The sequence below is a fragment of the Poecilia formosa genome, unplaced genomic scaffold (genome assembly GCF_000485575.1).
Source record: "Poecilia formosa unplaced genomic scaffold, Poecilia_formosa-5.1.2 Scaffold21, whole genome shotgun sequence".
In the NCBI taxonomy this organism is placed as follows: domain Eukaryota; kingdom Metazoa; phylum Chordata; class Actinopteri; order Cyprinodontiformes; family Poeciliidae; genus Poecilia; species Poecilia formosa.
The window spans coordinates 1734275-1762095 of record NW_006799960.1 but is presented as its reverse complement, the minus strand read 5'-3'; the positions used below and the strand labels follow the sequence as shown (position 1 = coordinate 1762095).

At 40.4% G+C, this 27821-nt stretch overlaps 2 protein-coding genes across 2 annotated transcripts in view; both read left to right on the top strand.

Annotated features, from left to right (window-relative positions):
• Positions 1-2240: 2240 nt before the first annotated feature.
• Positions 2241-23774, top strand: fbxl2 (F-box and leucine-rich repeat protein 2). Its single transcript, XM_007547639.2, has 14 exons — positions 2241-2800; positions 9345-9406; positions 15702-15756; positions 16888-16962; positions 17224-17318; positions 18534-18698; positions 18826-18952; positions 19186-19260; positions 19373-19503; positions 19644-19704; positions 20347-20391; positions 20973-21029; positions 21139-21351; positions 22229-23774. Exons 1-14 carry the CDS (start codon positions 2771-2773, stop codon positions 22334-22336), a joined length of 1299 nt encoding a protein of 432 aa, XP_007547701.1. The 5' UTR covers positions 2241-2770; the 3' UTR covers positions 22337-23774.
• A 1247-nt stretch (positions 23775-25021) lies between these two features.
• clasp2 (cytoplasmic linker associated protein 2) overlaps positions 25022-27821 on the top strand; it is a 58378-nt gene continuing 55578 nt past the window's right edge. The window contains exon 1 of the mRNA XM_016669228.1: positions 25022-25922. Coding sequence (XP_016524714.1) covers positions 25725-25922 — 198 coding nt within the window. The 5' untranslated portion in view covers positions 25022-25724. The remainder of the gene's footprint in view (positions 25923-27821) is intronic.

Sequence of the window (27821 nt, the reverse complement as noted above, 5' to 3'; positions counted from 1 at the left end):
AAAGTGTAACAGTAAAACAAGCAAACTCTTGAAACATTCATGAGGTTTGCTTTTAATTAGCACCCCAATGGCTGGAGCCATTTAAGACTATTAAGAGACTGAGCAGAATAAAAACTGCAGTCACTGCACAGCCAAAGGAAATAAAAGCAGAACAGTTGTTTGCTCTTATTTATTCACATCTCCTTCTCGTCCCACTGCAGATGCTTTGTGCATCATTAGGAAAGAAAGGTAGGAAACAAACAAAATACAAAACGACGTTTTTGGAGTCTGACAAGATTAAAATGAAATATACTGATTCCAGATTTCAGTGCCACTCTTTGACTGTTGGTAGCAAAATATGAACTAAAGAAGAAATTAAATAAATCTGGAAATCCCTTTAAAAGATGCTCGCTCTCTTTAATTAATGCAATGATGGTAACAAATCTCCTTAAACAAGTTATTTCAGTGGGGCAACTTTTGGTAAAAGTAAAAAAAGAAGAAAAAAAAGCCCTTAATAAGAATGAAACCAGAAGATCGCCTGCTCTGAATATAATGACAAACTTATTTTCCACAAATATTTAATCTGAAGTTAAATGTTGTCAATACTGAAAATGAAAAAAACAAAACAAAAAGTTTAACTCCAGAAATCTTAAACAAACTTAGGAAATCCAGCTGACTGTGTTGAGTGACTTGATGCAATTGTGCAATAGAAGTATAAAATTCCCTAAAATGAGAAAAATTTAGAAAGTGTCAGTACAGAACATTCTTTCTGTAAAGTTTTGCTGCTTAGCAAGTGTAAAAATCACCTTTCTTTCACAACTGAAACGTCACAAGGTTATCAGATAAGACTGGTTATGTCAGAGCGCCCTCTAGCCACAGAGCTGGAGAACACATGCTCGTTTTTTATCTTCAACCTGCCATAAAAAAAAAATATATATATGGCAGGTTGCGTTTAATAACACACCATTTTTAATTTTCTCTATTAGACCTGAAAAGTGTGGGGTGGATTTGTAGCTGTGATAATTGATATATTGTGTGTTCACCGTGCTCATTAGTTTGCTGTAGTCAAAGCTACAATTACAGTCTTTTTGTGTGTCTGTACCAGCTTTGCACATGTAGACTCACATATTTCTTTGTGCAAAAGCTCAAATATCAGATTAGATAGACAGCCTATATAAACAGTTTAGATTTTTTTTCCCTACAATATTTCTGTAAAATTTAGCTCTGAGCTTTGACTGGGCTGTTCTAACACATGAATAAGGTTGGATAGCAACCATTAAATTGTAGCTTTAGCTTGGTGATCAGAGTTGTTGTTCTGCTCTATGCATATTTCTATCAACTCCACTACTTCAGAATTACCATGGACCTCTTAGCTGCTTTCCTGATTACTGCTCTCTTTGCTTGACCTGTCAGTCTAGGGAGGCATTCAAGTCTTGATAGGTTTTGCATTGAGTCAAGCGCTTTCCATTTTCAGATAATGGATTAAATGGTGCTGTGTGAGATGTCCAAAGCTTAAGATATTGTTTTACATCCTCACTCTGCTTTAACTTCACATCTTTATCCCTCATGCACCAGTGTATTCCTTGGTCTTTATGATGTTTGTTTACTAACCTCTGAAAACAATAAGCTCTAGATTTATTTAAGGGTATCAAATTAAATACATATGCACAGGACAGTTTCACATTTGTATGTAAAATAATATTGAAAGTAGGATTTCCATTCAGCTCATTTTTTGTGGCGATCTTACACATAAAATCTTACAAAAACAAGTAAAAATTGAAGTTTAACTCTCTCAGGGCAAAAATGAGATAAAAGCCACAGTTATTTGTTTTTTTATGGCTGTAAAGTATAAAACAACGAATATAATTGTCTTGTTTCTAAGACAACTCCAACTTTCCTCGAGGTAATATTCAATATTCGTTTTGACTGCGAGGAAACAGTTTTAAATTGGAAAACAAAAAATTACCTGTGCGTTTAAGGGAATTTAATAGGGTTAATTTTGTCTTTCGACTGCACTCATGGACTTGTGGTCATTTTCTTTTTCAGACTTAAAAAACAGTTTGGAGCTGGATGTCTCCAGAAATGAAACAAGCATAAATTCATCACTGCTTTTCCCCTCAGACAGTTTCTGCTACGCCCAACTTTCGTCCCGTGTACCTTATTGCTGAGAAGAAACAGGCCCCGGAGGACCTCACAATCAAAACAAATCGACCACGCGTGCTTTTCCCCGCATCAATGACGTCACGTTGCCCCTCCCCTTTCCCCCCCGCAAGTAAACAGAAAAGAGCGAGGAAAGCGCTCGTGTCTTCCGCCGTAACGGAGCTCGACGTGAGAAAGATGAGGCGTTAGCGACGAGCGTTAATCTCCCATTCACCGAGTGTTTTTTTACGGTTTCGGCGGGCGCAGCTGACTGGTTCTGGTACGCGATGATGAAGGGAGAGGCGGAAGTGAAGTCACTTGACAGAACCGTCCATGTTATTATTGTTATTTTGGTAGCCCTGTGATGAGACGTGCTGGGGAGCCGTTCGCTCTCCGAGACAGCGAGCGTTCACGGTACCGCAGGCCTCTCCGGACCCACACCTCGCCTCGCTACCACCACCGCTGCCGCCTCCTCACTGACCCGGAGACAGGAGCCTCGCTGGCGGCTGGGGGGAGGAGAAGGAGGAGGAGGAGGTTGTGAAGACCCAGCTTCAGCTCGGCTCCTACGCTCCCAAAAATAAAACGGCGACAAAATCGGCCGTAGAAGCGGCTCCACTGGTTCTGTCTGTAGCAGGAAGGTGCCGCCGCAGACATGAACGGTATCACCAAGAGCCGGTTCGAGGTAATGACACAGGGAGGGAGTGGACCACCAGCGGTTAAACTGTTTGTCTCCAGTAGGGAGTCTTGTATAAGCAAACTGTGTTTGAGTGTGTGCGTGTGTGTGTGTGTGTGTGTGTGTGCGTGCGTGGGGCTTTGCTCCTAATTTGTACACGCAGTCAGGAGCTGAGGCGTTTTGTTGGTCAAGGGTAATCCGAAATCTTGTTGTTGTCCTCCCGCACCAGCAGCAGACAGTGAAAACACGGAGCTGGGGACTGCTGGACAGACAGCAGGGCTGTGGCTGAGTGTACAGTCAATATATCAGGGTCTGTCGCCTGAGGTTACAGGCTTTCAGAGTGGGCTGCAGCGTTTGTTTAGTTTTCACTCCGATAGGGCAGAAGACACGGGCTGGATTACCCCAATGGCCCCCTACCCCCTCCCAGAAAAAAGACATACTACACATGAGGGCCTGAGCCTGCCCAAGGTATGAGCAAACTAAGCTGCTGCTTTTGATCCCCTGAGGCCAACAGGGGGCCCCCAAGAGCTCTTCATTTCTCACGTATTATAGATTATTTAAACAAATATAAACTTCATTTAAATTTGAGGTTTAATTTGGATTTCTAAAAACCTGTTAGGGTGATTTCACACCTGATAGACCAGTAGACTCGGTTTGATTGGGGACTAAAGTGACAACACCGGTTACATTTTCAGCTTGTGAGGCTTGATTTTACTTTGCACAGTGTGTTAACAAACGAAACACGTTGAAAAACCTGCTTACCACCTATGATGGCGCTGCACCAAGAACTACTTAAGGAAATGACGAAGACACTGAGCACAAAGGCATTTCCTCGCGCAATGAAAACAAAAATAGAGTGGTGCCAGATTTTAGTGGTTGTAGGATTTCTCTTGTGTGTTTGGCAAAAAACCAGGAGGCATTTCTCCTGCTAGCGTTTGTTTTGGTTGTATTTACCCAGAAAGCTCTGCGCTACAGTCCGCTTCCTACATTTGGAGCAGACTCCGGTCCACTTGGCATTCACATATGGATTCGAACTGTGCCAGAGTTCATTTCAAGCGAACTGAGACCTAAGTTTGTAGGTAGAGTTTGAGTTTGCACCAGAGTTCACTTTTTTTTTGGTTTACATCAGAGTTTGGTTACACATTCACACCTCCCAAAACAAGCAAGATTTTCTAGGTAAACAGTCTAGAGCACTATTAAAGCGGACTAAACGGAGCCGGTGTGAATGCAGCATTAAACAGACTTCTAGTTTAATCAGTTTTACAGTAAATCAATCTCAAATATTTGCCAAATTGTTCTTTTTTTTGTTGCTTGAAACCACAATCAGTTCAGTTTGGCTCTTTATTTTTAATAACTCCAACAAGTCTGCACTGAAAAGCATGATCACCTGACTGAATGAGTAAGTCAGACAAATATAAAACTTTTTTCCTCCACAGTTTATGCATCCATCCATTGTCTAAACCTACAATTAATGTGGAGAACATGTAACTACATGCAGAAAGATCCCAGCCTGAGATTTGAACCCAGGACCTTCACGCTGCAAGGCTACAATGCGACTAGCTCTGTTAGCATAAAAGCTAGACGGATAAGGGAGAGTTTTTACGGAAACTCTGGGCCTGATCAGCATTGATCTCGGTTCAGTATGTTATGAGTGATATTTACAGTCTCGGCACTGTCTGCTGTAAATAAGCCGTGACAGCGGAGCCGTCACAGCCAAGCACATGTCAGTGTGAAGTCGAATGGTGTCTTTAAACTAGTTTACAAACTCCTTTGTTAAATCCACGGCTGGTTGCAGACTTTCAGAACAATGGCTCCACGATATGCTTCATTAAACACACTGTGTGTTTTTTTTGTTTTGTTTTGTTTTGTTTTGTTTTTTAGATTCGCTACACAAAATCCACTGTTACAGGGAAGCAGGTCAAAACACGAGCTTTTATTCCTAACAGGCCTGCAAAAAACACTTTGGACTCTCAACATTTGACTTCGCAGCAGATTCAGGCCTAATATCACCCAGTCCGACGGGCGCTGAGCACGGTTTATCTGATGTGCTGTTAACACATTGCTGAGATTCTTTAGGGTTTGACTTGACGGTACTTGACTTTCTCAGTTGGGTGTGCTCACATACTTAGTGTGAGTGAATCAGAACAGGACGTGTTGGTGTTCTTGCATGAAAACCAGTGTATTGTGGAACAAAACAAACAAACTAGGCTGGCGAGGAAAGATCGGGCTAAATAGCTGACTGTTAGACACCCGAGATATTTTGTAGTCGGGTTTTACAAAAAGGCTCCATTATTGACGTAGTACAACTGTAATTTCTTTAAAGCAGTTTTTATTTGGTAGAAGAAAATTTCAGGCTGTCCAAGTTCGCTGCAAGCTCTCTAGGAACAGGAATGCCACCTTTCTGGGTAGGGAGGCTGCACTGCTGTTATAATAAATAAAAGAACCAGTTGCTGAGGTTTATCTGCTCCAGAATCAATGCAGATTTTAAAGTCTCCATCCAAAACTCGTAATCAAGTTTCTTTTGTCCATTGATTCATTGTGATTTTCTGTGTTTCTCTTTGGTTTTATGTTAGGAATTTGCTTTTAAACAAGTTGAAATTGAGACTAATTGCAAGGAAGGAATTATTTTCTTGTTTAGGCCTGTAAATTGACTAATTCTTTGCTTATCTTGTTGTTTAGTGTATGTGGCCTTTCCTCTCCACTGGTGTGTGCTCAGTGTGAGGGACTGCTGCCAAGCTAGAGTCTCGGCATTTCATTAGATGGAAATATTTTATCTATTGTCATAATAAACTGAATTTATCTGCAAAGTTTTCTGTCAATTTGAACCTTTCTACATGACTGGACTGACTTTACAGTGCATTTCTGTGCATAAATGGGATCTTTTTAGTTTAAGTGCTTTTAGAGGTCATTTGTTGCGAACTAGTTGTATACAAATAAAATAAAATGTTCAGTTTCTAAGCTGAAGTAAAAGATAAGTGACATGCTTCAGAGGTAGTCTTAGCTCGAGTCTTTTTTTTAAAACATTTTATCCTGAATCTGCTGACAGATTCAGGACTTTACTTTTGTTTTTGGAGCATTTAGGTAAAACACTTGCAACATAATTTCTTCTTTAGATTATAAAATACTTGTAGAGTTGTTTACTGAAAATATATGTGGCAGCATGCATCTTTTTGCACCTTAGTACTGCGGCGTTCCAGAATAAGGTTGGATCACTGCTGAAGTTTCCCCAAAAAGCTGAATCCCTGCCTTGTTGTTTTGTCGGATTAGTACCCTTACCCTGCAGCCAGAGAGCTCAATTTTTCCTCCTGTATTTTTCTTTTCCATGTTTTCTCTCTTCTGTTCTGACCCACCACAGAAAATTATCTGCACAGCAGGATGCTGCCATCACCATTTCAGACGGCAAAGATGGCAATTATAAGGTGGTTCTGAGCAACCCATTTCCCTTTGCAGATGCTGGAGGAAACGGGATCGTATCGTTTAATCTTTATTTAATCTGACAATGGGAGTTTGCTCCTAACTACACTAAGAGTTGTTCAGAAGGCGATTTGCTTCCTCTCAGCAGGCTGTCATGAACCTTTAATCATCTTATGACTTTTGTCTTGCAACTGTGTCATAAAAGTCTGACTCATTTTCCACTAAGGTCCTCTGGATCTCATTATTTAGACCTTTAAAGGACCATTCTGCTTTTGCTTTCCCGTTTTACAAAACGTTTCGACGGGCTCTGTGCTTTTTGGGACTTTCAATTCCTGAAAGATTTTAGAGTATCCTCTCCATCGTGAAGGTTCCAGCTTCTATTTTGAAATGTGTCATCTGTAACACCTTAGGGTGTTAACACCTTAGACTTGTGTGTGTGCTCCGTTTATCGTCTCCACTGGAGGATTTTTAGGCTGTTGAAAACATTTCGAGACCAACTGCAAAAAGTGATGTGCGGTGTCCTTCACAGATCTCAATGTGTTTTATTGGGCTAAAACAAACTGGCGCACATTCTCCAAGTGGAAGGAAAGTGGTGCATGGGTTTTCAAATATTTTTTACATCATAGACACTCGTTTTTGCAAAATGAGTGTACTCACCTACTCCTCTTTTCCAAAATAGTTCAAGATTAGTCAGTCTGGATGAAGAGCCTTTTTGAATATCAATTTTCAGGTCTTGCCACAGATCCTCAATCATGGTAAACTCCTCCATTCTAGCGCTGGCTTGATGTTTGAGGTCGTTTTTCTGCTGGAGCCTCTTTGCTTGTCTCTAGTATTTTTGCAGTTTTTCTTACACGACTGCCTCTATATCCATCTATTTTTCTCATGAACTCCAGCCAGCTCCTGAAAAGATGGCGTGTTTATGGCGATGTACAATGTTTGTTTTTAGATGTAGATGGGGGAGAAAAAAAAAATCAATTTTGGTCTTATCCGCCCAGAATACTCCTTCTTCCACATATTTGCCGTTTTGCTGTTTCCCCCTACATGGCTTGTGGAGGCCTTAAAATAGGGTATGTGAAAGCTTTCTTTCAGCAGTGGTTTTCTTCTTCCAACTATTTGATAGAGTACAGACTTTTGGGGTGCAAAATTATATTGGCGTCTCCCATCTGAGTTGTGGCTCTTGGCAGCTTGTTCAGAGTTACTGTGGGTCTCTTGGCTGGTTGTTTAATTAACGCTCACCTTGCCGTCAGCTTTAGGTGGACGGATTAGGCAGTTTTTCTACTTTCTTCTCATGTTCAGACATTTGATAGAGTAGTACTCAACACCTCAAACCACCTGTGCAGTGATTGTACAGACGCATGTTGTAATTGATTGTTAAAGCCATGTTTTAGCAATGGTGGCATCAATAAAGTAATCTAGATACTTGATATTTAATTTAATTACTCATTTTATTAATGACTTTGCATCATTCTTAAGTTTTATATGGGTTATATTCCAGTTAATTTAATATGAATAGCCTCGGCTTTCCAGCCAAAAATCACCTACTTTTGTTTTTGTTGTCATATATGTGAATTCGGACAGTAAAGTGTTGAAGTTTGGAATATTGTTTTATAACACAACACCGCTTCAAACTTCTCCACAAGTTTCTCACATACCTGCCTGCTGTGTTCCTGTCCACGTCGTTGGACCTTAATTATTAATTATGTGACACCTAAAAGTTGCATTTGGCTGCAGTTTTATTCAGGGGTGACCGAGGAAATGTACCGAATACATTTCACTTTTGTCTGATTTTTCTTTTGGCAAGAACCTTTAAAAACTGTGTACAATTTTCTTTCCACTTCAGCTATGTGATACTTTGTTTTGGTCTGTCACAAAACCCTGAAAAGAAACACTTTTGCATATTTTTTTTCCCCCTTTCTCCTGACTAAATGTTTAAAAAAACATCAAGGTTTAGGAACATTTCTGCCATTCCAGTTTTTTCCAGTCAAATTAAACTAAAGACTTTTAACACCATAATGACGAGCTACGTTTTCTACAAGGGAGGAGCTTGAAGAGATCTAAAAGGCTTTAAATTGACACACTGCAGTGGTTGATGCTTAAATTCAATATAATGATGTATTTTAGTCATAAAAAATGCGACAGAGCTTTATGGAGTTGCAGAGGTGTGAGCTGTGATGAAACGCCTTAAGTGCGCTTCCACATTTCAAGCCTCTTTGTCCATTTCGCTGTTACCATAGCAGAGCCGTTAACATTCAAACCAGTTTGGTTAACTGGTTTGAAAAACTCCCTCTCTTTTGTCTCTTCGACCTCTCAAACTCTTAACCTTTGCCTCCTCATTTGTCTCCCGGTTCTTCTTTTACATTGTGGTTTTTAACAAATGATCTCTATTTTTATTTTTCTTCACTGCAATTCAGTTTCTGTCTTCTGATCTTTACTTCCCCCTTTTAGTCATCTCTTTGCTCTTTTTGACTGCTTTCTGTTTCAAAGAGGTCATGTCTGCTCATCCTGCACAGCGATCACTCCCCTTCCCTTTGTTTTCCTGTTTGCATGTGACACAGCAGGGAGTCCTCCACATTAGATACACTCACTGACTCCTTTAGGATCCAAACGTGTCACTGACAGGATGTGCGTGTGCCTGCAGAGGCTGTGTGATTGCGGGCGTTTGCCCTAATCTGAATTCATAGCCCGGCTCGATTGGGAACGTCCTGAAACTGTTCTTCACCCAGAACGGTCTGGCTTTAATAACCTACGAGTGTGCCTAAGCATACGTGTGTATGTGTGTGCCGCTCAGCAGATGGCCAGACATCCAGCGAGTAGGCTAATTGAGATAAGCATGCCAACAAGCTGACCAGCCTGACAGAATTATAATGTTGCAGGGAGGAGGACACAAGAAGCCAAATGTGTCCTCTTGTGTGTTTATTAGTATAAATTAAAGATGTGTTAGTTCAGTTTTGGATGACTAATGTGAACAAGTTGTAGGGCTCTATTTCTGCTCTTGTTTGACATAAATGAAACCTTTTAAACGGTTCCGCTTGCCGCCCGGTTATTACGCTCGCAGGACACGGATTCTGTCATGTTTTTACGAGCTTGTTAAACTTACAATCCTCTCGCCATTATTGCTATTTATCTTGTGTCTCTGCAGGTGTTCTCGACCAGCGATGAAGCGCCAATTAACAAGAAGCTCCCCAAAGAGCTTCTTCTCAGGTAGGGTTGAAAACACAAGCAGTAACGCAGTCTCTCACCCACGACACGACACAAATCGCCCTTGACTGAAGTCTTAGGTCGGGGTTATTCATTAGCCGAATCAGCCGTTAGCCTGTGTGATTGTATATCAGCCCCTTTCCTTGACATGTTTAAATGTGTGACCCACAGACCAATATTTTGTTACACGCCAGCTGCACACGCTCTATAAATCTGGCATTATGCGTGGCCTCACACATGCTCATCTTCCCAGGCTGATTTGTATGAGTTAGCTTATGTCTTGGAAAGAGGCACGGCTGCAGGTACCTCCTCTGATACATGATGTTATTTCTGTGCTTGAGCGATGCTAGATTGCGTGTGCATGCGTGAAACACTCCTGAGGCCTGTGTAAGCTGTATATCTGTGTGTGTGTGTGTGTGTAAGAGAGAGAGAGAGTGTGTGCTATAAATAGTTTGTCTTAGCTTGTGGGGAATTCCGCAGTGCTGTGTTCCTGCTGCTCCATCTGCACTCCAAAGAGGCTACCAGTCCACCCATTAGCACCATCACACTTTCGCTGGTCCGGCAGGGTAGAATGCGCTTTCCAGCTGCAACACATGACCCGCTGTCACATGTGTCATATCGAGACAGTTGCACAACATCAGCTGTGAGGGGGACTTATTGTGACAGCAGTAAATCTGGTTTGTAAACCATGGATTGTGGTTTAGATGGAGCTTCTTTTTTTATTTTTTTATCCCTTTATAATTTTGTTTTTCGGTGAAAGACATTATGTTGTCCGTGTGCTTAAAACAGTTTCTACAGTAGCTTGAAATGGTTTCTTATATGATGAAAATAAAAAAGTTATCAGACTTAAAATTTAAGATTTAATGTTTAATTTTTATTTAAGATCAACAGTCTGCTTATAGCATAAGCTAAGCTTTATACTTTAATCATCTGACTTGTGGCGATGAAGTAAAAAATTACCATTAGTCCCTTTTCTTGCTAGGAATATGACAAAACATGAGCAGGATCAGCATCAGTGAACCCAGCATATGTACAGACTACCAGATTGTTTTGATTATGACACTGAGGAAAGAAATCTCAAATTTTGTCCTTTTGAGCTTTTAACCTCATACTGTCATAAAACATGCAGCAAAACTGGACAATTCAAGTCGTTGAGGGCTAGGATCTAGTGTTTTGAGGGTCTTTTTGCAGGAGCCTAATAATGACAAATCCATCTGTTTTTAGGTGTTTTCCAGCAGGAAGATATCTAAAATGTACAGTAGTTGTCTCAAACTGCAGTTCTCGAGATTTTGTAACTTGTAGATGCGGCCCTTGTCCTACAAACTTAAATTAAATGGCAAAACTGCCTTACTAGCATGCAGTTGAGCTGTATGACTGCATGTGAATGAGCTGGTACTGGAGCCAGGTGTGCTGCAACAGAAAGACATCTAAAATTTGAAAGACGGCAGCCCTTTAGGAAAGGCGTTTGAGACAACTGACGTACAGAATACCGCCCCTTAAAGGCCAAAACAACTTGTCCGTATCGATTGAGGAAAATTTTGAGTTGAGCTTGAAGGTGTTTATTTTGTTACTGTGGACTCTGGCGCTGGAGTGTCTTCCACTTTATGAGAGGCTTGCGCCTTAGTGGTTCCTTTGTTGTTTCCTATTATTCTAACCAGCTTTCCTCTCTTTGAGGGTGACAGCTTGGATCACATTGTTAAAACAACGACCCAACAGGATGTTTAATGATGCGTAATTTAAGGGACGTCTGTCCAATTAAGAGGGCGTGTATCCACATGCTATTAATTCTTGCACGCCAGATTCCATGTTTTTGAATCCATTGAAGTTGTTTGTTTTATCATAGTTCCACTCTGTAAACAAAACAAGGGTTCAAATGCTCCAAATTCCTTAAAGGGCTATGACATTCATACCAGTGATGTGCGAGTGTGGCCCTGCTGAATGTTTTAGCTTCAAAGGACAAAAGCATTTTTGAATGACATGAAGGAGTAGTCTCATTAAAACATTGTTCAAGCTGTGAAGTATGCAGCCGGTTAGCATGCTCAACACTTTGGTTTTGTGCTTCTGCTTTGGTAATATCTTCACTTGTAGAGGGAAGAATACATCTGGAAAATTATTCGGTCAAATCCCAAACAGTCTGTAAAAAAAAAACAAAAACAAAAAAAACGGAAATAATCTAGTGAAACTCGGTTATTAATTATATTAGAAGCTTGATTCACTGGGATTTCAGAAGCCCGTTAATTCCTTGTGGGCGAAAAGTGATGGTCTATTTAAACTAAACTAAAACTTTTATGTCACAGTTTTAGAGATTGCATTTCACACAAAAGCAGCACTATTAACCACAAGAAGAACACAAAGAGTTACTTCTGATGGGACTGATTTAAGGGAAGTCAAATAGAGACTGGCTCTACCAGAAGAAAGTTCTAGCAAGGAAACCTCCGACTCTCATCAGGTAGACGCATCGAATTATCAAACGAACAAAGAAAAACATGGATGGAAAACTGCATTTCGTTAATTTGTACTTGTGACGTGTGCAATGACAATAAAGTTGAATTCTACCTACTCTATTCTATGCGACATGCTAATAAACTCAAAAGAAAGAAGACTGAAAGCCAAAATTATAAAAGGAAAGGTTGTACAGAATATTAAAAGTGGTTTTAGATTGATTTGTCCTTCAGTCCTGTGTGACGATTTAATGTGCACGTAAATAAACCTGGACTGGATAACTCCACTTTTTAGCGTCACGAGGGGTGTCATATTCAAGATCAACAGGATAATGAACCAGGGAATGTAACTCGCCTCATGCTAATTAAATCAGAGGGCTGGAGGTTTTTAATCATCGGTAAGCATTTGTTAGGAAACACAAGATTCTTATTTAATCAGCTTTTTTTTGTTTTGTTTTGTTTTGCCCTTAAAACACTGACTCGAGATTTCTTTTATTTTTCAGTCAGCATTGCAAAACCCAATATTCATGATATGAGGAACAACGTCTTCACAGAACATTGGGTACTTTCTCCTGAATATTGGCTTGGGTAATAATTTGATTATGATAATAGCTTGCAGTTTTCAGGCTATCATTTAATAAAGACAGCTGCAGGTCTGAATTAAAACTCTCTGCTAAGGTTAGGGGAGGTTTATTAGTCTGCCGCTTCATGACAAACACTCTGTTTGTAGCATGTCATTCATGCGCTGTATTTTTGTGGTGCCAAAATTTCATAAGAGTTTGTCGATCTGAATAATTGCTCTTGTTTTTGGCGTTTGTGCTCGTGCGTAACCTATCTCTGTGGATGTTCCTGAGTTCTCTGCTTTGTTTTCTTGTCCCTCTGCCTCTCAGCTGGTGCATGATAAGCAGCTGTTATGTAGGCCGGCTCGCTGCGCGTATAAACTGTGAAAAACAGCTGTGATATACAAGAACTACGTCTGACGGAGAGAGTTCAGAGCCGTTCAGGGTCTCCTTACGCAGAAGGGCTGACTCAGCAGGCTCCCCACCAGCAGCACCCAAATTTATGTCTGAGCCGTTACTGTGGCAACCAGCCTCAAACTGTGCCGAAAGCTGGACCAGCTCTTATCTTGCCACGCTTCAAGGGTCAGGTGTTCATTTTTTCATCAAATAGGACTGTACACTGTTAAGATCCTGTCTGGAGAAAAAGGGAAGGATTTGACAGGGCAATCAAAGACTATTAGCTTATTTCTCGCATTGAATCTCTGGATTAGTGCTTTCTTATGTGTATTCAGGTGGAAAAGCCATTATTGAAGATGTCAGGGTGTTATGTCTCTGAGTTTAGCTGTGCTGTGTTTTTGACTTCTCCCCTTTTCTGCCTTGTCTTCTTTATGAAATTGTAACTGTCACACAATGCAGTATAACTGCTGACATTTTTCGCATTTTGTTGAAGCCTGCGCAACATAAAATTGCCATTTAACTTCTGAAAGTTGCAACAGTATTGGTTCTGTTTTATGCACATTTTTCAGCCATGTTTTTTTTTTTTATCTCTATAATCACATGATGCACCATAATGTCAAACAAGTGGCCATAAAAGCAAGTCAAAAATCAATTTAACTCCCTAAACATGCTATCAGATTTACACCAGGGATGTCAAATTAATTTTCCTTTTGGGCCAAATCAAGATCATGAATGTTCTTAAAGGGCCAGTGGTGCCAGAATGTATTGATAAAACCTGTCAAACTGTTAAAATAGAAATGAATTGTTAAAATTGCATAATATTGAACATCTTTTCAGTTGCTCCATGATTTTGTGATTTTTCTTTTGCAATAAAAAAGTGTTTGCAGTAGTAATTTAGAAATATTTGCACTTCTCTATGATGGTAAATGTGACTTTTTATTACTCTCCGTATCATTATGGATTATAACTCAACATTAGATAAGGCTGATGCAGCTGTTTAGTAGAAGTAAAAAATATTGCCACCTGGAAGGTGGGAGTAAACCAACACTTGGAGCCCATGATTTTAACCATTTTTGCAAAAAATCTGCAATAAACTCACACTTATGGATTAGCAGAAAAAAGGGCAGGGATTTGTTGATTTTGCATAAATTTCCTTGATAATTCACAAGAAACTGGAGGAACTAATTTATGTAAAACTGATTTATATTGACTGGTAAAATAATATTTAAACACTGTTACCTTGTCGGTTCCATTTATGTGTCCCTTTAGAGGCTAGCGGGCCACATAAAAAGCTATGGTGGACCAGATGTGGCCCCCGAGCCTTGAGTTTGACACACATGCCAGTTACATGTTATATTTGAATTATGGTATAAAATAAAATCATCTGTTGCAAACTGATGATGTGATGACAACTGCAGCTGAAGTATTGTGCATCTCTGCAGTCGCATACTTCAATATGTCGGACTGATTGCTGGATTAATTCTGAGATAATCTGAAATTTCACATAAATGCTTAGTAGTTCGCACGTCTTAGAATGGCTGGGACAACAAACAATTTTCTGTGCATCTGATTGATTTTCATTTGAGTGTTTATAAACTGAATTCTGTGGGTGGTAAAAAGCCTCTCTGACACACTTTAATAGAAAGTTAGATTGTGCTTGATTAAAACAGACAGTCTATCAATAATCAGTGTGATGGCCATTAACCAGTTATTAGAAATGGGATCGATGAGTGGGAACGTGATTGGTCAGCCGCAGTGATGACTGATTCTGTGTTCCTGTACAGTGGTGTGTGTGTGTGTGTGTGTGTGTGTGTGTGTGTGTGTGTGTGTGTGTGTGTGCTGTCTGTGAACTGGGAGCAATGTTATACTGTTTGTGTGGTCCTACTTTGCTGACAGAAAAACTCTGGTATAGATTACACGGACATGTCTGAACATGTCCCGACCCAACACGCCTCAGAACACAACACAGCCTCTGTCTGGTTAAAGAGAGGAAAACAATGGACAGCTCGTGTTAAAAGGACATTCACACGACAGCTGTACTTTAAACCTTGGCACCGTGACAATCTTTTAAATCTATATTTTCTATACATCCGTCCTTTAAAACAGCTTCTATGAGACGAAACAAGTAGTTTCATTACCGGCAACTGGGACGGCAAACGCGTTCATGTTCGTGTTTTTGGGCTCATTTGGATCCTTATGTATTTGCATGTACTGTACGTTTTGGATGTCTGAGTGCCAGAGATTACTCATTGGCAGATTAATGGATTGAGCTGACCCAGTAGCCCGGCTGCATGCGGCCCTTTGTGGATGACCGGCCCTCAGCTCAAACACCGCCTCAATGTTGGGCTCTCCTGCTGCCAAACTAACAGATTACCCCTTATTTTAAAGCCACTTGTCAGACTAAAATAAGTCAAACTAGTATCTACGGAACATGTCTTATTTCTGTTGTTTTTATATTGTAAAATATGATTTATTCAAGATTAAATCTAAGCTTCCAGATGCCAGTTCCTCTGGTGACATCACGAAAGGCTTAAGGAGACTAATCAGAGTTGTTCACTTGCCATATTGTTTTGCAATGACTGCTGATCAACTCTTGATTCTTGTGCCTCATGTGATGTCATCGATACAATGGAGGACAAAGCAAGTTTAATTGTTCTTTTTGTTTATTTCTATCCTTTGAAATCTTTCATTTTATGAAATTGTTATAAAAATTCATACATCAAGACCTAGCTGTGATTATGTTGCCAGTAAATGTGTCAGCTGAAGAAAATGCACCACTAGAGAGGATTTAAAAAAGAAGAAGACAAGAGTTTAACGATACAGAAGAGAAAATGCATCTAACCATAGCAATAGCTGTGAAAATTGTCAAAATTAAGATAAAGTTTTTGTTTCTCTTTGCAGAATATTTTCCTATTTAGACGTGGTTACACTCTGCAGATGTGCACAGGTGTCAAAGGTAAGCACAATCTTTCAAAACTTTATGCAAATGTACCCACTAGCACTTCTGATTCCAGCAAATATCTTTTAAATGACATCCTAGATCCGATTTAAACTCTTTGACCAGTCTTGAATTTCCTTTCAGTGTTAATAATGAAGTGCCCTCTGCTGGCCTGAAGCAAATTAACAGTGCCATAGTGGACTAAAAACATAAAGCTGTTTAGAATTGAATCATCTATTTAAAAACAAAAACACTGAAGTTCAGTTCTGCACAGGGATACGTTTCTTTTTCTGGAGCTCCTGGTGTTTTTCTTGTAACATTCGAAGTCAGTCCTCATTGCCTTTACTGCTGATCTCAAAGTGACAAAGTAACCTGACTCAGAGAAAACTATATAATTTTCTCAACACCTCCATTTTTCGGCTGCCTTTTCATCCCAACCTACTTCTTTTTTATTCTTATTTGGACTGATTTTGGTTAAATTATTCATCGTATTGGATATCTTGTCAGAGTTGGTAAAGAATTATTAACATCATCTGCACTTTTAGAATGACCTTCCCAGAGTTTGGAGATATATTTACTGAAGAACTAAAATTAGAAAAAGTTACATAGATCACAAATGAATACCAGTTATTAAAGTGTTTTTGGACATTCTAGATAAATTTTCTTAAAGTACTTTCAATTTATCATTGAGATCTGTTTCATAGATAGTGTAAATGTATATACATTATGTTTTTAGGTACACAAATTGGATTTAATCTTAAATAACTTTTGCTAATTAAATGGTAATAATTTTGATTGCTCTATACATAAAAATGATATATTTTTTTATTATTATTGCAATTTCATTTTAGCTTATTTCCCATATTAAGCTTATCATATTTTAATTATCAAGTTTATTTAAAAAAAAATGCTGTTTATAGTCATTTGCTTTGGCCATATGGGAGTAAAACTGACCATTAAAGGAATGGAAGTATTCACATTTCTAAAGATTATTAGGAAATTGTCTTTAACGTATTGATGCTGAGTTTCATGAGTTCGCCATGAGGCTGGCTCTCTACCAGCTTCCCTCGTGCTACAGGAAATGCCATTCGTCCCTCTCCACCTCTGTCTGACCCGCTTCCCCGTCCGTTTCTGGTGTGCCCCTCTCAGGCGTGGAACGTCCTGGCTCTAGATGGCAGCAACTGGCAGAAGATCGACTTGTTCAACTTCCAGACTGACATAGAAGTGAGTCCCGTGCTTCTGATGGCGAAGGCGATAAAGTGGACAGTAATGTATTCGCTGCATGTGTAAATGTGAACGTTGGCTGAGCAGCATTATCCAGCTGAAGGCTTAGTGCTGGGTCAGTAGGCTTTGGTGTGGACTGTGACGTCTTAGCTGATCCACTGTCCTGTTGCCCACTCACATTTCTCTCTCTCTCTCTCTCTCTCTCTCGCTCTCGCTCTCGCTCTCGCTCTCTCTCTCTCTGTTTGGCCTTGTGTCCCTCAGGGTCGGGTGGTAGAAAACATTTCGAAGCGTTGTGGAGGCTTCCTGAGGCAGCTTAGCCTCAGGGGCTGCCTGAGCGTTGGAGATGCTTCTATGAAGTGAGATTCCCATTGTCTCTCCATGGCACACACTGATTAGATGAGTGCACTTCAGCTTTGATCTTTTTTTCAATAAAAGAAACTCATTCTCTTGTTGGTTTGTTTACTTGCTGCTATTGCCTCTGTGATTATAAGTTTAAGCAGCTTGTACTTCTTCATTCCCTGGGGATTCTACTGGGAGCTCGTTTATTTACGTTTCATCCTAGTTTACTTTGTACCCACTCAAAAAGAAGAAGGAAATGCAACCTCTTGTTATACACTTCTTTTGTATGAAGGGCTCTGTTGCTTCTATAAAAAGCAGGTTTACAAAAATGTTCCTACTCCTTGAGCTCTTTCTAATTTGCTCACATATTTTGCCATGCATTTCATTTATTCGTCATGTAATTGTAGGACTGTTGAGACTTTATACGTGGCACATCTACAAAAGAATATCTTCCAAGTATTTTATAAATAAGAAGGAAAAAATGTGGTTCATCTTTGTACAGCTGTTAGTCTTTTGGGTATGTCTCCACCAGCTTTTGACATTCAGAGACTGAAATCTTTGCCCATTGTTCTTTACAAAATGGCTCAGATTGTTTTCAACATTGTAAATGTTAGTTTTGACACAGATTTTCAATTGGAATCTAGATCTGGACAATGAAATTTGTGAATATGCACTTTATTTTTGACTCTAGTCACATAAAATCTAGCCAGCTGTGCTCTCCCTGCTGAAGAAAAGCAGCCACCGGCCTGTTTTGCCATTAGGATGGCCTTTCAGACGAGGGTCACAAAAAGTTCAGTATGGGTCCCACCTGAACAAACAACCCTCTTCAGCCCGTTTGCTCTATAAATCTTTGAAAACTTCAGAAACACATTTTCTTTTCCTAGTTGCTCTGGATTTTATTCAGAAATATCAGGCATGGCACACTTTTCAGATTTTTGTTAGAAAAAGTCTTAAAGCTTTCAGTTATTCTCCTGTATCACATAAAGTCCCAATTAAATACATTAGTTTGTAACAAAGTGCGAGGCGCTTTCAAAGGGTATGAAAACCTTTTTAAATGCACTATGAAGAAGTTCAATATGTAGCTAAGGGTTGAAGGTTTCGAATAAGAGCAACATATGAAATAAGACTGTATTGGCTCCTCACGCACTCCCACGATCTGACTTTTAAGTAAAAAAAAAAAAATGAAACGGTTCTTGAGAAATTCCCTTTCTAACGCTTCACCTGCCTCCCAGGACATTTGCTCAGAACTGTAGAAACATCGAAGTGCTGAACCTGAACGGCTGCACCAAGATCACAGACAGCACCTGCCTCAGCCTCAGCAAGTTTTGCTCCAAGCTCAAACAGCTGGATCTCACCTCCTGCGTCTCCGTCACCAACCACTCCCTCAAGGCCCTGAGGTATTTCTGAGGTCGTAGCCCTGCTTTTAACTCTGCAGGTCTTACACACTTAAACGTTTTGCAAACGCTGTTTGTGAAAGCGCCTTGATTTTCACACCTTTTTTGTTTTCACGTTGATGTTGTGCAGCGACGGCTGCAGAATGCTGGAGATGTTGAATCTGTCGTGGTGTGACCAGATCACGCGTGACGGCATTGAGGCCCTGGCTAGAGGTTGCACTGGTTTACGAGCACTTTTCCTCAGAGGCTGCACGCAGGTAAAGCACACAACTTATTTCATTTTACTACTACTGTTTCTTTTTGCAGTGCATTATTATATGGTTGTGTGAATTACATTTATAAAATGTTTTATCTATTATGGAGTGTTAGAAAAAAGGGAGTAAACCTCTGGCAAAAAATCTCAAATTTTCTAAAAAAAAGAAAAGTATTTCATTGCACAGCTAAATAATAGAAATAGATCTCACTAACAATGTGTTTTGCTCTAAACCAGCTGGACGACGGCGCACTGAAGCAGCTACAGAAGCACTGCCCTGAACTGACCACCATCAATATGCAGTCCTGCACAGTAAGTCCATCATTTCTTTTATTGAATGGACTAACTATTAGTGATAACTGAGGGCAATGTTTGTGTGACTGAATGTTCTTCTAACTTGTTTTTCTTTGTCCGACACCACCAGCAAATAACAGATGAAGGCCTGGTCAGTTTGTGTCGGGGATGCCACAAGTTGCAGATCCTCTGCATATCTGGCTGCAGTAATGTCACTGACGCCTCTCTGACTGCACTGGGACTTAATTGTCCTCAACTCAAGTAAGTGACATTACTTTAAACGTAGCTGGTTTATCTAAATGCATAAAATTTGAATTTGAAGCTCATGATTGGTGTCAGCACCCCCTCCTGGTCACAGATTTCTTTAATGGAAATATTTGCTTTATTTTCTGTTTTGCAAGAATCCTCGAGGCTGCGCGATGTTCGCTTGTTACTGATGTGGGGTTCACGGTTCTTGCACGGGTGAGTTTTATTAGTTTTTACTGGTTACTTTCACATCAGATTACGACATACTCACGGTCTTCTGGACAACAGTACTACTGGACGAGGTTAATTCTCAATGTGTGGAATTTACCTGCATTTATGGTAGGTTTCTGCCCCTCCCCCATTACTTGTAGCTCCTCTGTGGGGAAAATGAACACCACTGATTCGTCAGATTATCAGCAGAAGGTTAGGAGGGCTTTAAGTGTTGAACACTGTGCACTACTGAGTGCAAACGTTGTTTAATGGAATTGCACAACATTCAAAGTTGGTATATTTTCTACTGATCACGGATCTGATCACACAAACGCTCTCAAGCTGTTTTTCTTTTTTTTTTTTTATGAGTTGCAATGGGACTATTGTGAGTCTGCTGCTCATGACTTTTCCTCCTCATACTTTGTCTTCATAGCTAAAAACATTGCCTGAACCTTTTCTTGACAGTATAATGTATACATTTTGCATCCATAAGTAACTGTCATCCACATTCCAGCTGATTGTTGACGCCGGGGCGGGGTCTTACATCAATGCGAAGGGTCTTGAGCTAACCATCTATTTCACTTACTATTTCTAAATTGAATTGAATTTACTTCTGAACAACCCATCCATTTTTTTTTTTCCCCACAGAACTGTCATGAGCTTGAAAAAATGGACCTGGAAGAATGTATTCTGGTAAGTGAATATGTGGCATTTAACGTATCGCTCATCATTTATCGTGAAAAATTTTCTATCATCATAAGAATTTTTGATTTATTGTTTTGACAAGTTTTATGTAATGATGTTGAATAAAAACACAGAACAAAAATATTATTTTTTATTATAATCTTCTCTGCTGTTGATACATTAATCCTCTCATTCCACAAGAGCATCAATAAATATGCAGCTGTGTGCAACTTAGTGATACAAATATCACTTCTTTCAGTAACCGGTGTCCTGAAGAAGCCTATTTAAATTAGGCTTCTTCATTATCAAAATACTTCCTCAAAATATCGTGTCAAAATTCAAGGCCTTTCTCGCTCACCCCCTACTTCTGTGAAGAGGTTAGACTGTAGCAGGCTGGAGCAGTATGACTATGTGGTTTTTTTTCTTGTTGCACACCCTTTGAATCACTATTAAATGCAGCGAGCAGGACAGAGAGAGACTCGCTGCAACACATTATCATGCAGCGCATCACTCCACATTGAGATGTCAGCCTCTAAGCTGTGTGGAGACATGTGAAGACATTTTCTAATCAAGCTCGTCCTCCCCCCCAGGTGACCGATAACACCTTGGTTCAGCTGTCGATCCACTGCCCACGGCTGCAAGCGTTGGTAAACATTTAGACCTGCACTGTCTGAATTTGTGCCAGAACCCTCTCAGCCTGGCTGTGCATCAACGTGTCTTCGTCCGTTCTCTCATGCCCTCCTCACCCCCCGGCAGTCCCTGTCCCACTGTGAGCTGATCACCGATGATGGCATCAGAGCTCTCAGCAACAGCACCTGTGGTCAGGAGCGCCTCACGGTGGTGGAGCTGGACAACTGTCCCCTCATCACCGACGTGACCCTGGAGCACCTCAAGAGCTGCCACCGTCTGGAACGGATCGAACTCTACGACTGCCAGCAAGTCACCAGGGCTGGCATCAAGCGCATCAGGGTGAGCGGCACAAGCGAAGAGATGTTCATTCGCATGTTTGTTTTTTTTTGCTTTTCTTATTGTGAAAAGGGTGCGGTTTATTTACACTTTAGGGATTTTGATTAGATGAATCTTGGTTTGTTTTCAGCATTGTTTTCTAGGTGAGAAGGATTTTTACATGGCTTCTAATTTTCAGCAGAAAATAGTTTTTCAAAGTCAACAAAGTGCAACATTTTTACAAAAGTAAATATGGCAAACTGCATGAATTTCAACTGGCAAATCAAATTTCTTTAGTTCGACAAACTGAAAGAACATAATTGTAGATCTGAATTTAGTGGGGGTAATTATTAACATGTGTCAACATTTCAGCTAACTTACTGATGGGTCTATATTGTTGCATGAAGATTTTACTTAATCTAAACATGGGCATTAGGGCTGACAGTTCCTTCAGAAGATAAACAAGTTTCAACATCATTCAGTTAATGTCCTTTCTGGGTGTTTTGTCTATGCAACCAAGTCTCATCCTGTGTTAATTATCATTCTTGCCCAGTAGAAATATTACAGAAAGCACTGTAAAAACATGTTGGTATTATAAGAGGTGAGCTTATGTAAAGCTCCTTCTTTCTGCTAATACCGTTCAGACTGGTTATCATGGGCATGTCTGTCATTGCAAGATTTTAATCTATTATGGATATTTTCTTCCACACAAAGTCAAAATGTATACATACAGAATGAAATGTATACCTGCACTCCCACTGCTATTGGGCTAATTTTCTCTTACCAAGTTCATACCTGACAACATACAACAATAAAAGCTCCAAATAAATTACATTTATGCTGATGACAAGTGGATTTAAACTTGTGACCAAACTAATAAATGTATTTCTTTATTGCACAGGCCCAGCTTCCGGATATCAAAGTGCACGCATACTTTGCCCCAGTAACGCCTCCCCCCTCTGTGCATGGAGGGGGCCAGCGACTGTGCCGTTGCTGCATCATCCTCTGACAATGGAGAGCCAGAGGGGGGCACCTCTGTCTACAGGTCCTGCTGCTTTGATATGGGCTCCGAATGGGTTGTGGGTGGGTGGGAGGGAGGAACTGGGGAGATGGGGGGTGGGGGGGGCTAGGGTAGGCGGTGAAGGAGAGGGGAGGGGCTGGACCCACTCACTGCTCCTGATCATAGATCAATACATGGACTGATCTCCACTGATCCCTGATCGGTTTAAACCGCCCCTCCTCTCTCTTCCTGCTCACCAGTCGGCACTGCAGCAGCACGGGAGGCGGGGGGGTTTGGAGAGGTTGAAGGAAAGAGATATGATTGGATGGACTTTCTTTATTTCTGTCTTGTTCTCTCCTTCATCCTCCAAAGACAAAAACAGGTTCTCCGCTTCATAATGAATCACGCACCGCGGATATCCAACCTTTCGGTGCAAGAGACTGCAGTGGAACATCAAAAAACAAAATGCATCATTTTCAAACACGAAAAACAAAAAAAGAGAAGAGGTGTTCTCTCCATCCTGGACAAGCTACAAACTCCAGAGTTTCATCTCGGCCGATCACACGTTACCTTTACGTGACCATCCTGTGATTCTTTTTTGCTTCAGCTAACAGACTTGCAGCTCTGTGAGAGACGAGAGCCGGGATGTGGCTGAAATGCAGATCTTGTGCAAGTACTGTCACAGCGAGCTCGAGTCTGAAGTGTGGAACACTTGGGACGAACAGGAAGTACAACAAAACAGGACATGTGACCTATTTGTGCATCTGGGAAACTTTTTGTTCAGATTTTGATTTTGTTTGTACAGAGAATGTTTTGCAACACACACACAAAAAAAGAGCTTCACAGCAACTCACTCAAAAACTGGGGAAAAGGCCAAACAACTGCAACTCCTTTTTTTTTTGTTTTCCAGTGCTTATTGTAAGTGTCCATGGCTGTCTATTCAGAAAGAGACATATGCTTGTCTATTTAATGTAAAAACTGTTGCTGTTTAACAAGAAGGACCTATGACAAGACCCTGAGGGTCAAAAAGCGTTTTATTACACTGCTTCTGGAAAGAGTGACCTCAGTTGTGACCTGTGTGGTTCTGCTGGCTTGTAGGCCCTGGTCCAATCCTGTCAGTTAGCCCTGTGAACTATCTCCTACTTGACACTGAAGCATTTGTTTACATTTCAGATTAAGGTTAGCAGCAGAGGCTAACCTGTTTACATCGGAAGGTTTCCAGTCCCCATTACTGATCAGAGTGAGTCTGAGTAGTTTATTACACATATGTGACTGTGGCACACAGTTAAGGGGACTGTGACATCCAGTATTCAGATTTATTGCTGTGTGTATCTGGATATCAATCAGGGCTTTGGTAGGTGGAACTGCTTCAAAACTGAAATCGAAGAGAGCTAAAGAATTGGCTTCGAGACTGAGCAAAGGCACCTCAAGTTTTTTGACAATCACATAAATTTATTTATTTGAAAGTCTCTCTAGTATAGTTCTATGTAACTGTCACTTTACCTTTGTTGTAAGATGTTATAAATTGGCTTTTATCTTTCCATTTCAGCTGTTTACAGTTGCTAAGCAGTGCATTAATATTTATTAAGAATGGAATCCTATACTTCTGAGGAAATTTGCCAGAATAATTTATTAGATTTAACACAGAGTTCCTGTTGTCACTACAGAAGATGCAAAACCTAGCAAAGTTAAATGTGATTTCTGGAAAGTCCTAAAATTGCTGGTTTAATTTGCTTAGTATGCCTTAAGATCAACAGGATCTCACCTTTGTCTTGCCATGATGGAAATAGAGCCCCTTAAAATGTTTCCAACTAAATGAAACCAGCCTGTGAGATAATGCTACACTAAAAACTGGTAAATGCTGTCTAGTGCCAAGTGCTTAAAGGCTTTGGAGAGAGGCAGGGCAGTGGGAAGGATCAAAGATTAAGAAAAAGGAAGATTAAGATTTAGATGGATACATAGCTGGCATGACTGGTTGTTATACTAATGTCCTCTGACAGTTTTAACAGTTTTATGTTTAAGAAAAATAAAGAAATACATGAAAAAATAGACAAATGAACAAATAAAGATGACTAATAGTAAACTGTTCCTGTCTCTTTAATGAAACCAGCTTTCCTCCACAATCTGGAAAATTATAGAATTTGTTTTCAGAATTTCTAATTCAAGTAAAAATATTGTGCATGGAAAATATTTATTTCCAGAATCCATACCGATTTTAATTCTGGAAATGTTTCACTGTATACACATCTCCTCTATGAAAGTCTTTATGGTAAAGTTATGTATTTTTATTTAAAGTGGCTTTAAAAAAAACTTAAGTGGTGACAATCTGAGTTAAGAAAAAATAATGTATTTTTGCCAAAACTTCGGTAAGTTCTCTGAAATTTATCTCTACATCTGAGGGGCCGTTCTGAAGAAAACTGCGGCAGATCGGCATCTAGATGTCACCAAAGGGCCATGCTGAGAGAAGACACGCCCACATAAATAAGGTATAATTTCTGAATTTGGGAAAAAAATTATCCCGAATAATTTCTTTAAAAAAAATCATACCTGTTTTTAAAATTATTATTACCTTTATTCTGTAAATAAAATTAAGTAAGTATTCAGTCGGAGTCCTTTTTGTTGTTATTTTACATCAGGCATCGTGTTGGCTAGCTGTGCGGTGATCAAGGATTGGTGGTCGCACCCCCTGGTTAACTGCAGTCCCCGGCAACGCGCAGCCTCCCAGCAGCTCTGAGCGGGTTCACTTCAAGCAACGATTGCTATACTTCTGGACTAAAACGGGATCGGTTAACACAGGAGTGGATTTATTATTTCAGTTGCGGAAGTTTGGTACAACTTCCCCGCAGACCGGATCGCAACCTTACAGACTTTTGCGCCCGTGGCCATGAAGTAGGAGAACAGAGCGGAGTCCGGCGATAGGCCGTTAGCAGGCTGAGTTAGCCTACGTGAAGCTATTTGTATGGGCGCTAACTAGCCAAGTGCTATTTTTGTTAGCATAACAGATAGTAAATAACGACTTTTGGCGTGTCGTTATGCTCATGTACAGAGAAACCTTAGCGTGGTTCAGTGGAGAATTAAGTTTCGCTGAGTTTTGAGGTCTTTTTTTGAGGAAAGTATTTAACAAGAAAAAAAACAACAGCAACTTTAAGGCAACGTATCAGGTGGAGTTTTTTGGTTTATTTTGGGGGATGATGTGTGTACCAAAGTAATCAGTATTTTTAATCGAACAGACATTGATGATCAAACTTGAGTCGAAAACTATCTGGACTGCACTCCTCCCTTGCTCCTGGACTGGACTACAGTTGACATTTCAGCCTCTCTACACCCCGTCGACTGGACCGTTGTCTTCGATCTTTGGCCCGGCTTCACTAGCTGGCCGCTCGGCACTGTGTGCCCAATGGAGGATCATGACAACATGGACTATTTTTACCAGCAGGTACTGCAGAAGGACGTTACACGCAGACTGCAGGTCGGCCAGGACCTCATAGACTACCTGAACGACCCAGATCGCTCCCCGGACGTGGAGCAGGACAAGCCTCGGCTTGATAAGACCATAGACGAGTTAACGGGATGGATCAACTCCAGCAATTTCAAGGTACGGGAGGGGGACAAAAAAAATAAAAAAATCCCAGTCATCGTGTGAGGGTGTCGTGGTGCTAGACGAGCATCCTGTTGGCCTCTTCGTGTGTTATTTTCAACTAATTTGCCTTCTGAGCGTAAAAACAGTGGACGGGTTAAATGCCTCGTTGTACAAAGAGGCTGGTTTCACTGAATCTAAAACAGAACTGACTGACTGACATGAAAATGAACATATTATTAGCTAATTATGATTGAGACTACAAATATGTAAAACCATTAAAGCTTTACAGGCACCTTTAATGTGAATGTGCTCCCAGAAATGAGTGAGAAGCAGAGAGCTTTTGTCTGTGGCAAGCCAGCAGTCTAATCCTGCTACGTTGGAGGCAGACATTTTTAAATTTCCCACTGACTGGGTACTTTTTCTGCGCATTCCTGTGGTTTCTTAGGCTTTCTATTATCGTTTTTTGGTTGAGCCTGTCTGTGTCTGCGATTCAGACTCTTTGTCAGGACTGTGGACTACAGGGGGAATTATAGATGAGATGGGGGAGGGGTTAGGAGGCTCATTGTTATGACCTTTAATTTTTTGTCCCTTTTTTCCCTCTCCTGTAACCTCAGTTTATTCGGGTGTCTTTTGTTTCTCCCTCCCCTCCCCACCCCAACCATTTCTTACTTTTTCCTTTGTGTGCCTGAATGTACTCTCAGCAGTACTTTGATTCCAGAAAAAAAACAGAAGAGCAATATTTTTGCACTTTTCTCCGCATGCTGTTCAAAGCAGCTCAAAGCGTTTGTTGTAGTTAGACTGAAATTTGATTCGCAAGTTGCATTTGGAGTTAATAGATGTGTTACTCAGCCAGATGTGAACCCGGTGATGGTGCGTTCAGCATAACAAAGCCTCCGTAAAGCACATTTCATCTGCCTTGACTTGCATCAGGTTGTCACTGCTAGTCTGTGTGAATCTCAATGGTCAAATAATGCTGAATTTATGTCGGTACCCATGCATTTATGCAAGTGTGCATTCATGTTTTGATGCATTTAATTACATTTTTGTATGCAAAATTTCATATTAGTCTTTGAAAAGGAAGTGGAATGTATTTATGAACATATTTAAAACCAATAGGTGTTGGCCAAAGTACTGTAAAACAATAAAAGTAGAGCCTCGGCATCATAACATAGATCAAAGTAGATAAAAAGCAACGATTAACTAAAGACGTTGCAGAATCGTCACGTAAATTTACACGAGCGTTGCTTCTTGATGTGCTGCAGTGTGATGTTTCTGCTTTGTGTACAGCATCCAGCGCACAAGCTAGCATTTTCCTTTATTCTGGCTGTTTTTATATTGACATGTGTTGCTAATGGGTAGGGTTTGCGTGACCCCGGAAAGGTCGTCTTACCAACAGGCTTTTATCTTTTCTGTCACTGTCGAACAGAAAAGCTGGAGGAGTTTCGAGAAGCCACTGAGTCAGCAAGGTGACGGCGAACTAGAGGAGACGTGATGCAGGAAAAACAAAGTTGATGTGAGGGAAAGAGGGGGGGGGGGCAGAGAAGGCGTTTAATGCAGAGCAAAAACTGCAAAATTACAGTAAAAAAAAATTAATAAATGAAAAGTGCAAGTCATGACCCACAGACATGTTTGAGTGTGTTCAAAGTGAAGCTTTTACGCTCGAGGACCTGTAAGGAATTAAAGCGAAAACTGTTCCTTGGGTTGGCGTTCTTTGTATTCTTCTTCTCTGCCGAACAGCAGATTCACTTCATAAACCCTGATCTCATCATCATCATCATCATAAGTGGCTGTATCTGGAAAATTGCGAACAGGAAGCATTAATAATGCACGACGCTGCATATGTGCAGTTCAAGTTAAGATGACTGAACACTTCTGCCAGTGATCGGGGACAGATTAGGTTGCCAGACAGTAAAA

What these genes read in the sequence shown, in the direction of transcription:
- fbxl2 (XM_007547639.2), top strand. Translation starts at nt 2,771, where the DNA reads ATGAACGGTATCACCAAGAGCCGGTTCGAG. An exon ending in TCACCAAGAGCCGGTTCGAG is followed by an intron (nt 2,801 to 9,344) that starts GTAATGACACAG and finishes GTGTCTCTGCAG; the next exon opens with GTGTTCTCGACCAGCGATGA. An exon ending in CTGGCATCAAGCGCATCAGG is followed by an intron (nt 21,352 to 22,228) that starts GTGAGCGGCACA and finishes TTTATTGCACAG; the next exon opens with GCCCAGCTTCCGGATATCAA.